This window comes from Venturia canescens, chromosome 4 (assembly GCF_019457755.1).
Source record: "Venturia canescens isolate UGA chromosome 4, ASM1945775v1, whole genome shotgun sequence".
Classification (NCBI taxonomy): domain Eukaryota; kingdom Metazoa; phylum Arthropoda; class Insecta; order Hymenoptera; family Ichneumonidae; genus Venturia; species Venturia canescens.
In genome coordinates, this window is record NC_057424.1 from 17,949,374 (window position 1) to 17,964,236 (window position 14,863).

At 39.4% G+C, this 14,863-nt stretch overlaps 1 protein-coding gene across 1 annotated transcript; it reads left to right on the top strand.

The window, feature by feature from the left end:
* The first annotated feature begins 2,220 nt into the window (after positions 1-2,220).
* On the top strand, positions 2,221-10,953 carry LOC122409657 (pyruvate kinase-like). The gene is made up of 9 exons (XM_043417386.1): positions 2,221-2,280; positions 2,629-2,770; positions 3,994-4,241; positions 5,439-5,616; positions 5,917-6,135; positions 6,477-6,652; positions 8,354-8,593; positions 9,047-9,269; positions 10,532-10,953. Exons 1-9 carry the CDS (start codon positions 2,221-2,223, stop codon positions 10,744-10,746), a joined length of 1,701 nt encoding a protein of 566 aa, XP_043273321.1. The 3' UTR covers positions 10,747-10,953.
* Positions 10,954-14,863: the final 3,910 nt, after the last annotated feature.

Sequence of the window (14,863 nt, forward strand, 5' to 3'; positions counted from 1 at the left end):
CATATAAGAACTTCGATTCAGCGCTCAATAATGCGATAACGATGTGGTAAAAAAATTGTATTTGTGTATTTGATGCCAAAGAATGTTATCGCGAAATTTGATCAAATTCTGATTATTTTGATTTTTGATTTCGTGATCCTTGAGAAGTTACAAATTCGGGGTTTTATTACCTTGAGAGGAATCGTTATTGTCAGAGACTGGCGATTTTCAGTTAATCGATAATTTTATAGAATCGGGGGTTTCCTCCTGTCCTGCGAATATCGCCTAAATTTGCTTCATTATAATTTCGATAAACAAAGATCTTACAAGCATCAAGTGCTGGGATTGGAAAAAATAAAACTGAGAGATCACTCAAATTTGCTTATTTTACTTCCGTGCGAAAAAGTAGCCGAAATAAATTTCGTCTTCGGAAAGGGGGAGGGATGTGCCCGTATTCATAAAATAAAGAGTACATAAATAAAGCGCTCTCGAGCGCGTCGACCCTCGATGTCAACAGCGAAACTTCTAGAAGGAAATTCAGCAGAAAATCGCCAGTTTTTGACGAGAATTTGTATCGAATTTGTAACTTCTCGAATAAACTTACTGTCAACTTGTTGTAAAAGTATCGAGTTCGAGTTCAACACTTTTTGGCTTCAATCCCTTAATCCACAAATGCTCATCACTGTTACTGTTCAGTTTTGGCTGAGCCGCGTACGAATGGCGATTTGTAAATTTGTAAAAGCCTTGCTGCCTTAATGCAGATTAATACATTAATTCGTTCAATTTACGAAGACTTTGGATAATACGTCGAAGGAGTTATTTCGTCGCATCCAAAAAACCGAATATTCGTGCTCGGGCTATTTATTTTATTCGCGATTCATTCAATTTATTCAGTTCATTGAATAGACTAAATGAACTTTGATGTCGTCGAATCGACACAATTATTTAACATAATAAATATTCATTTCGCGAGTGAATATTACATTCGACGCATTTCACAAAGTCATTTGGCTAGATTCTCAGATTAGATTTAACTTATGAGAAAACTTATAAATAGTTCCGGGTTCGATTCGATCGCACCCTTGAGCCTTCTCGTGTCAGTTGACTTCCTTGACCTGTTGACATTATTCGGCTGATAATCAGTTGGGTAAATATCAACCCTTGTGTAGGGGGCTGCACCCTACACTTACCGCTATATTCAGCGGTAAATACTCATTCCGTTGGACCGGTTCGCAGCTATCTAAGCTTTTACATCTAAACTGAAGTGCGTTTGACCGAGGATATTGCGAGCAATTCATTTTCATGAAGATTTTCGACTGATGAGCTGCAGATGCGAGAAAAAGAATTTTGGAGCTGACAGAATTTTTGGGGGATCAAAAAATGGCGGACTGTTTGGAATCCGCTAATTGCACAAGAATTTTGTAACTTTATTCGCTGATTGGAGTGAATATTTCATCACGACGAAAGTATACATTGATGACGAGTTTCGTCGAATCGACAAATTTTATTTCACCACGATTCGTTGGCTGAAGAAATACTTCCTTGAGCCAAGGTTCACTCACATTTTTCGCTCATTGCTTTGCAGTTCCTCATTGACGAGAAAAAAATGGTCGTAGACCAATTACTGTGATAGGCGTGTTGAAGGATTCGAATTGAATGATCACACGGAGGATCTTTCGAGGAAGAAAATAATTAAGTTGTGATACGTCAAAGCTCATTAAAAATCTCGAAATCCGCTTTGAAAATCCACGATTACAGGCACGAATTCGCATTATCAGCGGTCGAGAGCTTCGCAAATTTTCTACAAAATGATTTCAGAACAGTATCGACATGCGAGCTAAACAATTCTATAAATTCGATTGAGTAGTAAGAATTTTCTGACAGACGGTACGAGGATTCTGCAGTTGCGATCGAGGCCGGTAGACAGAGTTCAACATTTACATTTGTTGGTCGGTATAACGAAAGCCGAAATGCTTCTCGACCTCGCATGGTACACCACCGGTGAATTATTATTATTATTATTAGCCCTCAAACAAACAGAGTGTCGATAAAGCTCGATCGAGCCGAAAGTCGATCGAGCAGTATTATGATTCGGCTCAAGTCAAACGTCACTGTCAAAATTGATACATTTTCATGAAACGGATAAAAAATATGTTGAAAGTAAATTGGCTCGAGTGACGAGGTTAAATGATTGAATTTGATAGCCCATTCGTTAAATTTTAAGGTGGATTCAGAGTCGAAATGGCGTGTAAAAATAATTTGAACAGAAATTCGGTCGAAGGTTGCCCCGGCATGCCTTGGGTAAGTACACGATGATTTTGTGAGCTCGAAAAAGCTGGCTTTCGCTCGGTAGTCACTGCGCGAGCCGGTACACAAGGCCGAGCGGTCACCCATCCAAGTACTGGCCTCCCCCGAGGCTGCTCTCATCTGAAAGAGCGAGCTGGCAAATCGTCACCGTAAAACTCACTACCGGATTGCTCGCCTCTATATATATACAAATGTAAACTGCTGAGCGATCCGAGGGTGAGTCGCACGCTGATGATTTTCCGCCTTTTTTTTTAGGGGATCGCCGGATCCGTGCGCTGTGTCAGGTCGTTTCGTCAACTCTATTTCTTGACTCTCGGGTCTTAATAATTTATCGATTAACAGATGATGAAATTTGAGGAAGAATGTTTGGCGTCGAACCAATTAAATGCGGCTTATCAGAGCACCAATATTGACCACATGATGCGGTTAAACGTCGAATCTCCGAGCAAACCTTGGAGACTTACTAAAATAATAATAACTCTGGGTGAGTGGCGTAATAACCGTAAAAATGCCCGATACTCCGGCACAGCCATACTTTAGTTCAATCGAAAAGCTGCAGCAGGTGTGCTTTCCCCTCTTTATCACCGCTTTTATGCTCCGCGCGGAAGGAAGCTCCGTTGGAAGAAAGTCGTGGAAAGCAAACTTAACCATTATACATTTTTCATACACAATTTCAAAAAGTAACACTTGCTCGGGTTCTCTAGCTTAGAGGATCCCGAAGAAATAACAATAGCAAAACATTCGAATTTCTCGTAAAAATGATAGTTTGTCATAAAATTGGAGAAAAATAATCATAAAAATGATCAATAAATCTATCGAATCGTCAAATTAATAATCAATTACAAAAACAAATATGAATAAATGGAAATTTGTATACGAATTATAATTAATTATTAAGGTTGACCTATCGCAGCGGCTATATAGTCAAGAGACGCCCTATTATTTTGAAAACTTTAAATTTTAGCTATAGATTATGGGTTTGTATTATATTATTGTGTTAGTATTACGAAAGTCCATGATTTTTCAAGTGTGCGTCGCGATGATATTTATCGAACATAATTTATTATAAAGTCTTTTATTCTCATTCTGATTTGACTCTCGCATCGTCCAATCAGCCATAATCCGAATACAAATGGCAACGTTGTCTCGTTTGCTTGCCATTTACCAACGCTTTGTGTGAGGAGGTTGCGTTTGACGATGGATTTAATGAAAACAGTTTGATAGTTCACATGTTCGAATCCGTTCCTCGTTATTCGAGGTTGTGCAGCGTTGCCACCTTTGCGCAGCCAGAGCGGTAGTATCGGAAAATCTTTTTTTTATTCAAAAATTATCCTTATCATTTTTTTAACGTTTGAGAAATTTTTATTGTTATCTCTAGTCGATGATGGGTCCAAACATTTTGCAGGCGTTTTCCTGTGCACTTTAACTGTAAAATAAAAAAAATATCACGCCTGTATCTAATAATGAAGTTTGCGATAGGTCAAACTTACGAAATAATTAGTAATAAATATAATAATAAAATGGGATAAACTGATCTCGAAACGTGCATGTTAATTTCAGAAACAATTGTAGCTCAGAGCACGGGGAAAAAAGCAAGCTTATAACTTCTCTCGGGATATTGCTCATCGATAAAGCGTCAATATTTCCGATTATTTCATCGGGCTATTGAAATAAATGCAAATATTGCTGATTCATTTGAAATCGCAGGCGATAAAAATTCGAATGCAGCTGCTATCAGTAGAATTATCAACGCTGGAGCAAATGTTCTCAGGCTCAACATGTCCCATAAAGATAAAGATTGGCACTGCGACACTGTTGGTGCAATTAGGGAAGCCCAGAAATCACTGAAGAATCAAAAGATTCCGAACAATACGAACGTTGCGGTTGCATTAGCCGTCGATCTTCGGGGGCCCGAGATACGCACTGGTTTTTTCAACGGAGACTCGAAATGCCGGGTAAAGATCTGAAGGAATTTCATGAGTCACGATTTTTGAAAAAACTTTTGAAAACTTGAGATCCGCACTGGATTTCGGTATTTCAAAGTTTCTTCAAACTTTTCTAACTTTAAAACCGATCAAACACACAATTCTCATAATTCGCTCAAAAATCTCGTTGGTCCAACGAAATTATCGTTGCTTCATTTAATTATGGCGAACGAACGAAATTCGTTTAATTCGAACAGCCAATATGCTGGCTCAAATTAATATTTCTCACTGCGACGAAAATTCGATCGTTGGATCAGTAAATTTCATTTGTTCATCACGTTTCGATGATCCAACAATACTATTGGTCGAGTTAATCCATTCCTTTTTTCGGTCTTGAATTTCTCAAGGTAAATTGAGACTTTCGATGAAACAGAAGAACGTTCGTGTTGAAAATTCAAATGTTGAAATTCATTTCAGTCAATTATTCTGAAAATTTACTCGAACCAAAGCGACAAAAAAATGAAAAGCCAGAAAATTACGAAATTCGAGTTTACGAGAGTGCGGCAGTGCTTGCACAGGCTTTTTCTACTTCCACGTGGCATCAAGCTGTAATTGCGGTCCTCGTACATTAGAAAGCACTTTGTTTTGATCTCCTCCAAGAGCCCCGCCTTCAAATCCCATTCCTGAAAGTAAAACTGCCAATTTCTCCTAGATTCCCATGAATTTCTAACGAGACCTTGATCAATTAACAATGCCCATAATCACAGTCAAGTATGCAAGTCTGTTCACTGGGCCGAGAGGAAAAGACGTGTCATCCACGTTTTTTCCATGGCCGCATCGGATTGGCTGTTACTAAATAAAGTGTCCGACGAAGGGCGCATCAGAGAGAAAAAAATTGGAGTTTCGTAATTTTTTTTTACCGTCGACTCGGACGTGACTTTTGAATGAAAATTAATGAAAATATGTTGCGGTAACGAGAGAGACAGAGAAAATAGAGAAATTTGTATAGGTTGCTCGTTACGTTCATTGTCATCACATTTCTGATGTCGTCCAGTCGATAATGCGTAAATAATTGTGCTTTTATGCACGAACGTTTTTTTGCTTCACTGCGGCTATTGTTACGCTTGGCCAGACGCGCGAAAGCGTTAATTGACACCGGAGAAAAAAGAAAAAAAAAAAAAAAGACAAAAAGTTTCGATAAAAGAAAGCAAAGGCGCAATTTGGCAGGGTCGAGCCGTTTTTACGGAGGGTGATGCTGTCACACTTTTAACGGACGAAAGGTCAAAGCGAGCTGGCGATTCAACTGCTTTCTGGATATCTTGCTCGGAGCTACCGGCCATCTGTGAAAAAGGCGACAGAATAATGCTCGATCGTGGCACCGTTGGACTTCAAGTTTCTCGTATTGGTTAGCGACACACTTCCATTGTTTTGCATCGATTTTAAATGAAAATAATCGTCATTTGCTGCGGTGGGATTGTGAAAGTTTGGAAAAGGCCACCGAAATCAACGAGCAATTTAACTTGGAAAATATTTGAAAAAGCAAATCATAATTTAAGTCCGTATGGAATTATAAATGCCGGAATTAATTAAAACTGGATTTGGCAGGATTATGGACGACAACGAGTCGATTTAATACTCGATTTATTCGAAAATCCTGTTCGTACTTAATCAGTTATTCGTTATCAACGATTTCAATGATCCGCAGACAAATGCTCGATCGAATGCATCGTAACGAAGGGTGGAACAGTGAGCGATGGAAAAAGCCTCGAGCCCATTGACACCGCCCTGGCTTTGCCAGACATCTCCGAACAGGACGACTCCGATATCGAGTTCGCTACGAATTCCGAATCCGATTTCATCGTTGTGTCTCATGTACGACGCGGTGAAACAATCCTCAAGGTCAAGGATCGAATCAAATTAGCAGGTTCTCATCTCATTTCGATTGATCGTAAATCATTTTTTAACCAGTCACTCAATTGCTCGAAGATAAATTGGCCAAGTTCGCTCATAAGAAACTTCACGGGATTTAACGATTTTTCAAAACCCACAAGCTCATTGTCGGATATTTTGAATTTCAATGAACGAGCTTGAATAAGGAGAATCGCTGATAAAAATTCTTGGCTCACTGCGGCCAGTAGCATAATAAGAACTGTAAAAAAAATCGACTTTATTGGCACTCAGAATCCAACAGTCGCTCGTAATCTCATTTTAAAAAATTTCAAATGAAACGCTACACTGACGAAGCGCCCCCGCATATTTGAACAGACACTCGACCGATCTGCATTCTTGGAAAGATATCCTCGAAACAAGCCCTCGATTCCATTGATGACGTACTCAGACAAGCTGACGGTATTATTATCGATCGTCGGTCCCTGGAACTCGGGGTTGGCGCGGAAAAGTTATTCCTTGTGGAGAAGTCCATCGTGGCCAAATGCAACAGGGTTAGTTGATGAGAAAACTATGAAAATACAATTTTTTTGCTTCCTTCTCCTTTCTCCATTCTTTTCTCCTGCGAGGGTCCCAACTTTTTGAGTCGCGTTTTACTCATGTTCTTTGCCGCATCGTCCGCGTCGCGTACGAATCTAGAGGCATGAAAATTGATCCCAATTGGCCTACGACTGATCCCCTGGGCCTGATCGTCCCGAACCAAAGCCGAGTAAAGGCAGTTGACAATCGGATCAGGATAAAGATTTTGGTCTTTGGCGCAGCCGCTTGGTTATATGCGGCGCGCTTTCTTCCACTTATTTTTGTCCCATAAAAGAATTTTCGTCCGAGGGTTTTCGAGGCTTCACTCGCGACTTTAGTTCTCACTTTTCTCTCACAAAAGCATTTTGCAAGTTTGGAAATGATCGTATGCGACGCGTTTTCGAGGTCGACAGTTCAAAGTTATTGAAATCTGTATACGCACGTGACACAATACCAGAATTCGCACGATATTTTTCCCTGTGCAAATAGATGATACAATATCAGTCAACCGCGGTTGAACTCGTGCCTTCCAGGTATTAAGTTTCCCTCCGGGTTTTCCGCTCCTGAAATAATATTCGAGTCGCGAGCACACCCAAAGCTTGCCCCGCGATTCCAGCAGCGCTCGTCTTTTAGGTGTTTGCGATTGTGGTGGTTCGCAGTGCGAGTTGCGTGCGGATGAGTGTGAATCTGGACCGCTCGATCGGCCAGATGACAAGACGTCGCCGAACCTCCGCACATATAAATCCGTTAACGGAAAAATCTTTGACACTTTATCATTCGTAAAGCTCCAGATTCTGAAGAATCGTTCCCAGCTCATGGCTCTTGCTACGTTTCTAGACGGTACGAAATTTCGAGCCTTTTGTTCTCGTAATTCACAGAAATTTCAAGTCATTCCCGTTTTTTTTCATCCATTCGCATTGGAGATTTTTTTTTCATCGGTGTAGCTCGAATCCCCACGATCATTCAGGAGGAAAGAGTCTACGTAAATGCGCCGCAAGCAAAGCCCGGAGGCGCAGGCAACTAGTTAATAATACGCGAAACTTGTGAGAGTCTATTGATGAAAACAGTCAGCAAATGAGCTTACCATTCAGTATTCTCAATTCAAATTATTTCGTGGTAAACGGATTTTCTGAATAAACGAGGTTATGTTCGAGAAGTTCGTGGAACTTCGTTGAATGGTCCACAAGGAAGATGTCATATTACATAATCTTCTTGAGCAGTTGAGAAACTTGCAACGAGTTTATTGTTCAGCACCGCCCAACAACGGGGACAATGGAAAAACGTGAAATTATATAATTGCGCTCATTCTTCCATGCTAATTATTAAGTTTTCCAGAAAAAAAAAATAAAACTCACTCAAACTTTTTCGTAGCTCTCATGCATTTTTGCCATCGATAATTATGACTGCGTGGAGTTCTACGTAACGCTTTCCATGGAGGTGAGAAAGAAAAGCTTCAGATTTGAGGAACGGCGAGGTTGTCGAGAAAACATAATTAAGATTTTTTCTATTCACGTGTCAGTAGGATAACTCGTAGCAGGAAAGCTTCGCTGTTTTTTCATCAAAGAATATATCTTCGATTAATTCGAATAATTGAGCATCTACTCGCAAACCCTGAAAATCCTTCGCAACATCGATGCAAATACAGCTTTGTAGAGCCAGCATATTTTTAACGACAGGTTGGAAAACCAGTGATAATAGGATTCAACATTGTTGCTGGTGAAAACGACCGCGAGCCTAAATTAGATTCGAGTCTCATTGCGAACGCAGTACTCGAGGGCATCGATGGAATTTTTCTAGCTACTGGTTTCCTCAACGTCGAGGAAACGGTGAACCTTCTACAAAGCGTTAAACTCGTTTGTCGCGAGGCTGAGAATGCCCGTTGGCAAAGACAGATTTTCCAAGAGCTTTCGTACAAGGTAATTCCCAGCAGATTGTGCTTTTATACAAAATTCAAAACTTTCATTGTCCCTTCACATAGCTTGGGTTTCCCAAGAATCAATCGCGTTCTTGTTCGTACTACAACGAGCCAAATAATGATATCCCCTTAAGAGCATGGATCAGTCGGTATATCACAACGGTTATAGTTCGAGAGAGATAACTGCAAATTTCGAGAGTGAAATTTTTCGACACCGTTCCCCCGAGCGATGTAATAAAAATGTCAGCCCATTTTTGCCATCGCCCTGCGTTAGCTGCAGGGCCTTTTTTTAATCGGACAAACTGCGTCAAAGAAATTCGATATCGGAAATTCCGACGGAGGTTGAGTGACTGATCCATACTTTTATTGAAAATTATTATTATCGTCAATCAATCATTCTTATTAATAAGAGCAACAATAATTATCAGTTTGATAATTGATTATGTGTGATCAGGCATCAATCCCCTTGGAGCCTAGTCATTCGATCGCAATATCTGCGGTTCAGCTGTCCCTTAAATGTAATGCATCTGGCATAATAGTGATCACAACGACTGGTAGAACAGCCATGATGTTATCGATTTACCGACCTCGCTGTCCGATCGTGGCCGTAACGCGTTATGGGATTGTCGCGAGGTGGCTGCAATTGTATTTTGCAGTGCATCCGCTTCACTATATTGGTGAGTCCGGCTGGCGAAAGAAAACCTCAAATCTCTGTAATGAGAACTTCCGTGTCACGGTTTTTCACGAGCATTGTAAAGCGATTGACGCAACCTTTAGAAAATCTTTTCAGAAGGCTGGGCAGAGTCACTTTTTATTGGATTATTAACGCCTTGCATACGTCGAGCATAGCAGTGCCTAAAACGCGCTAAAAGAAAAACTGTTTTTAAATAAGATGGCAATAGAAATTGATAAAAATCATTTTTACACATTGTTTATTAATATTTAAACTTTGTGAAAAGTTTATTACATTTTTTTTTACAAAAATTACAACGTAGAAAATCACGCTTCTCGAAGCACTGTGAAAAAAAGTTGCTCCAGGGTCTGCATCATTTCGTCTTGAAATGTTGATAGATCTGTAGAAAGTGAACAAATTTTTGTAAAATAAAGTTGTAGTTATGGCCTGTCGAGAAGGATTTTTGAAATTCGAAAAATTTAGCAATTTACGGCAGTTTAAAAAAGTGTGCATTTTTTGTGTCACGCTTTAATTATGTTTATAAAATTTTTTAATCACAATATCAAAAATCCGACTCAACAGACCATAAGGAGAACAATTTCGAATATTTAAAAAAAAGCATAAAAAAATATTAAAAACTGTTGGGCAGTCACGTTTTCTATATAATTTTTTTTTAACTTTCGATCTATAGGGAATTTTTACAATCAGCTTTCACAAAAATACTCCTAAAACTATATAGAAAAATAATCTGTAGAAAAAAAAATCGATTTTTCGAAAATTCTCGACGTATGTAAGGCCTTAACATCGTTCTTGCTACTTGAAGAAAAAAGCATAAAACTTTTTAAATTATGTGAATGTTTTACTTGAGATTTATTCTCCCAATTTGCGGGTTAATTACCCACGAATAATTAGCAAAAATTTAATGTTTTATTATACGTCGAGAGATTATGAATTTCGTAAGAAAACGGAAAGAAATATTAAAAAAAATTCCCACACACTTTTGATAATGTTAATTTTCGTAATAAGCTAAAAGCTGGAGACAAATGCATAGTTTTTTAAAAATTTTCAACGATATCTCCGCACACGTATTAATATCCGTTGAACGAAAAAATGCTGCCCACTCGTTCAATTATATTTCTCCGTCCCGTGGAACACAAATTAAACTCCCAATTCGTCAGAAAAAATGAATTTTTCAATGGCGTTTAAACATACAATAAAATGCCACATCGAAGCATCGATCAAATAATGAAAAACCTTTTCAAATAGGTTGTCCAATCGAGGATTGGCGCAAGGATATGGACCAGAGGATCCAGAGCGGGATGAAATATCTTCGGACGAATAATTACGTTGAAGCAGGTGAGCCGGTGGTGATAGTGAGCGGATGGCGTTGCAGTAGCGGTTTTACAAACTGCATTAGGGTGGTTTACGCCTCGCCTCGTTTCGTGCCGAACACGAGTCAAGATTTCGAGGAGATTTGGTAGCCAAGTATGTTCATGCTCATCCCATCAATCACGCGGTCTCGCTCGTCGATAACTTGGCTAGAAAAATTGTGAATTTTTTCAATAGAAAAGAAGACGGAAACGTTGACTTTTATGGACGAGCTAAGAATCTCTGTGGGTGTTTTTTTCTTCAGGGCGTGCTTGATAAATACTTTGAATGTATCTTTCCCGTCAGTGTCTATGTCATGATGCAGGAATAAAGGAGAAAATAATAAAGAAAAGTCGATTCTGACGAAGCAAATATGCTCCCACCGTTTACCATCACTCATGCCCGCTTCCAAAGCCACTTTTCTCTTATCACACGTGAGCAATCAATGCTCTCCTTCGTCCCCTTTCCCGTTCAAGTTCTCGGTCAGCATTGCTTCTCAAAATAAATACTTTTCACCAAATTCTCCCCACAACTTCATTCGATCTCGCCGCTTTCGTCAACACGGTCGTATTTTAAGTGACAACATTTATATTAATCAAAATTTTGCCTCCAGAAACCCCGCTAACACGGAATGTTTGTAGAACACATTTGCTATTTGTGTATAATAGAATCTCCGTATAACCCATTAAGGCATTTCTTTCGCACGCGCGGATTTTTTCGTAGCGCAATTTGGGCCACTCGAAATTCGGTCTGATTCCTAGCCACTGAGAAGTCGCGGTTGTATAGGAAAAGCTTCTGCTTCTGCCATTTTTCCAACTTTTATCGTTAATATCTCTTTTAAGGATTCGGTACCCCTTTATTTTTATCGTCGCTATGGATTCTTTACATTTTTTCTAACTGCGTGACAGTTTGTATCCTCAGGAATTAAGAATAATTTAGTACATAAATTATTGTATAAATCGAAAAATCATTCAGATCTTTCCACAAATGCAGTTTCGACCAAAATTATTCTTGTAATCTTGTCATTTCCTGTCAGGTGGTATGATCAAAATACTCAACGTTTTGAACGTGAAAAACTCGTAGCTTTTTCACGTTCGCTGTGCTTTTGTTCGCGAAGAATGCCGGATCTTCACAGTACGATTGTGTCACGACACCGCATGATTTTACTCTGGAACTTCATTCCATGGAAGCGAGTAAAAAACAAAAGACGACTTCCGTTGCGACGACTCCCAGTGAACGATTCTGCACAGAACAATGTCTTACGTGTGCTCGTTTGCAGCGAATGAATGTTCGGCTCGAATAAATGCCCCCCTCCCCGGTCAACTTTGTTCGCGATACGAACGAGCTTATGCTTCGACACGATTTCGTATCAATTTGCCTAACTTTGCTCTCTTCAAATGCTTCGTGTCGTGACTCATGTGACAATGGATTTCGAAGCATTTCATATCTAAACGGAAACAAGAAAAACAAAGTTGGATTGATAACGATTGACTTTTGTCCTGTTTTCATTAACGAACCGCAATCTCTGTCGGCATTCAATTCGATTTTGTCGAGTTGCACGCACAGGATTATTTTCACTATCAGCAAAATTAAGCTAGTAGTATTCTTCTGGATGCTGGTTCTAAATCCCATAAATTCAAACCTAGTTGAGATCCAATAACAATTTCATCGAGAATGCGAGTTTCTATTTGCACACTCAGTCGAATAATGCCCACTGGCGTAAGGACAGTCTGAAATCATCGTTTGGCACTTAGAATATACTTCGAATCTCTAAATCCGAATAATACGAATAATACGCCGAAGAAAAAACTTTCAGTAGCCTCGCAAACCCGATGACCCTACGCGCGATTGCGATCGTGAGGTGTGTTTCCACATAAAAAACTTCAGGATATACAAGGCTAGTAAAAATTTTGTATTCAGAATTATTATAACCAAGGAGAACGTTTTTCCAGCGTGCTACATCCGGTGCGAGCGACGGTTTAATCAGTGGCAGGAATAAAACACGCTCAGCTTCTGTGAAACGCGAAAAAGAGGGAAGTCGAAAAGTAATTAACTCATGGAAATGCACCGTTCGCTCGCAACAGTCATTTCTCATAGGATCCTGTCCACTCACGGTCCCCGGTTGGCCATTATAACGCGGGCGGGACACAATTGATGTATTCGGAGCACTTTTCCAGTGTTTATTTTGACATTAGCGTTGGCATGATTTCTCAACGATTGTCGAGTGACGTACTACACAGATATACTTTCCATCGGGAGGACTAGTCGCTCGGCTATCGCTTTCTGTAACACAATATCCCCATGCGCCAACGCACACAAATATCCAAATGTATATACGCAAGTTTCTCAGGTCCCATCAGTATCACGGCGGTGTCTTTGAACATAATAAACTTGTTCGCAGCTGACGTTCGATCGTTGTACACCTTAGGGAGGGTGGATCACGAAATCAAAATAATGAGAATTTGATCAAATTTGGCGACGACATTCTTTGGCATCTTGTGTACAAATACAATTTTTTTCAAATTTTTTTACCACATGGTTATCGCATAATTGAGCGTTAAATCCAAGTTCTTATGCACGAGATGTATGTACATATGTAAACTGTATATGCTTGTGCACGTGAACTTTAGAGTTCAATTATTCGAGAGCTGTGTGGTAGAAAAATCTAAAAAATTTTATATCGTCTTATTTATTTTGAAAGAATACATTTACCAAGTTTAATGAAATTCTTATAATTTTGAAATTCTTCATATTTTCAACATGGTTTAGCATTTTTATTATTTTATTTCTTCCATTGCAATTTAACTAAAACGATCTCGAACTAAGTGCGCATGTCACTTAATCAAGACACCGAATATAACCCAAAGACACGTGTCCTGACGCATGCCATGTACGCAACTGTTCTGGTTTTTACGAAACTCCCATCCGAGCACAATTGTCCTAAATTTCCGGGATTCATCGATTCATAACACAGATGTTTTCTCCTTATAAGGCCCGAAAGATAGAACCCTGAATAGAAATAGAATAGAATAGAACCCCACATATTTGGCCAAAATCTAGCCCTATAAAGAGGTCAAGATGTGCCGCACAATTTGCATTCCCTTCCGTATCTAGAGTCGTGTTCCAGGTCTTCTGTATAAGAGAGCGAGTCAACTCCAGCAACGGAGGTGTTAAGGTATTTTTCTCCGATACGAGACTTTAAATATTTTCCAATCATCTCGACTTCTGACCTCGAATATTTACAATCGACCACGAAATCCAATAACGACCGCGCATCGACGAGTTCGAAGACACCTCTCCTTATCATACCTCACGTATCATACCAAGTTGTATCACTTATTGTAACTTACTAACGCCTTACGTAATATCCAGAATATATAGAGAATCCTCTGTCATGTTCTACCATTGTATTTTACTAACAATCTATTTTCATTAAAGATTGTATAAAAAATCCTAGATTTCTTTGTCCACTGGATGGAAAAGTCTATCATATAGCGTTTGCCGCTCGACGTTCAAACACCCAAACCTTCCCTTCACGCCCCTCCGCCGGACGTGACAGCTGCGCGATCCTCTCCTGTTGATCAAGCAATCACACTCGACTAAATGGAAATTCTTTCCCGTGGCATTCATAAATTTGCTAATCGATGTGACGTGAGCGATGATTGTTTACACCAAGAGAAGCCTCTGTTCTTTTAAAGGGGGACTTCAAAAGGGCTCCCGACAAAAAATGAACGAAATATTTCATCGATTCGAAGTATTAACGAAATTTTTCGCCCACGCGCTCGTGAGAAAAAGTCAAAAATTCTACGATCACTAATAAATTCGATCCATGACGTTGTCATAAAAAACAAATATTAGTTGAGCAGAAATGTTCGTATAAACGAGCTTGATGGAATTTCTTCTAAAAATATCCGTGACACTTTCACGCGAGGACGATAAAATGACATCAAATTTTGATCGACAGGTGGAAAAAAGCGGATTCGAAATAATAATATTTATCATCATGTTTAGGAAGAACGAAAAACCGAACTGGTTCGGTGTGCGACAATAGCACCACGAATATTTGAAATATTAAAAGCTCCTTTGTGCTGCACAGTCCCCGGCGGTGTTCAAACGAAATGAATAAAATTAATTCGAGTATGACGACAGTGAAAATATTATTTGAAATATTTAATATGTGAACGACGGAGGTCGGCCTACCGAGCTAAACCCTCGAATGAAAATTAACAC

Bases quoted from the DNA above. Each gene is read 5' to 3' on its own strand.
- LOC122409657 (XM_043417386.1), top strand. From the start codon at position 2,221: ATGGCGTGTAAAAATAATTTGAACAGAAATTCGGTCGAAGGTTGCCCC. The intron at 2,281-2,628 runs GTAAGTACACGA...ATCGATTAACAG, and splicing joins GTTGCCCCGGCATGCCTTGG to ATGATGAAATTTGAGGAAGA. The intron at 6,653-8,353 runs GTTAGTTGATGA...TTTTAACGACAG, and splicing joins TCGTGGCCAAATGCAACAGG to GTTGGAAAACCAGTGATAAT.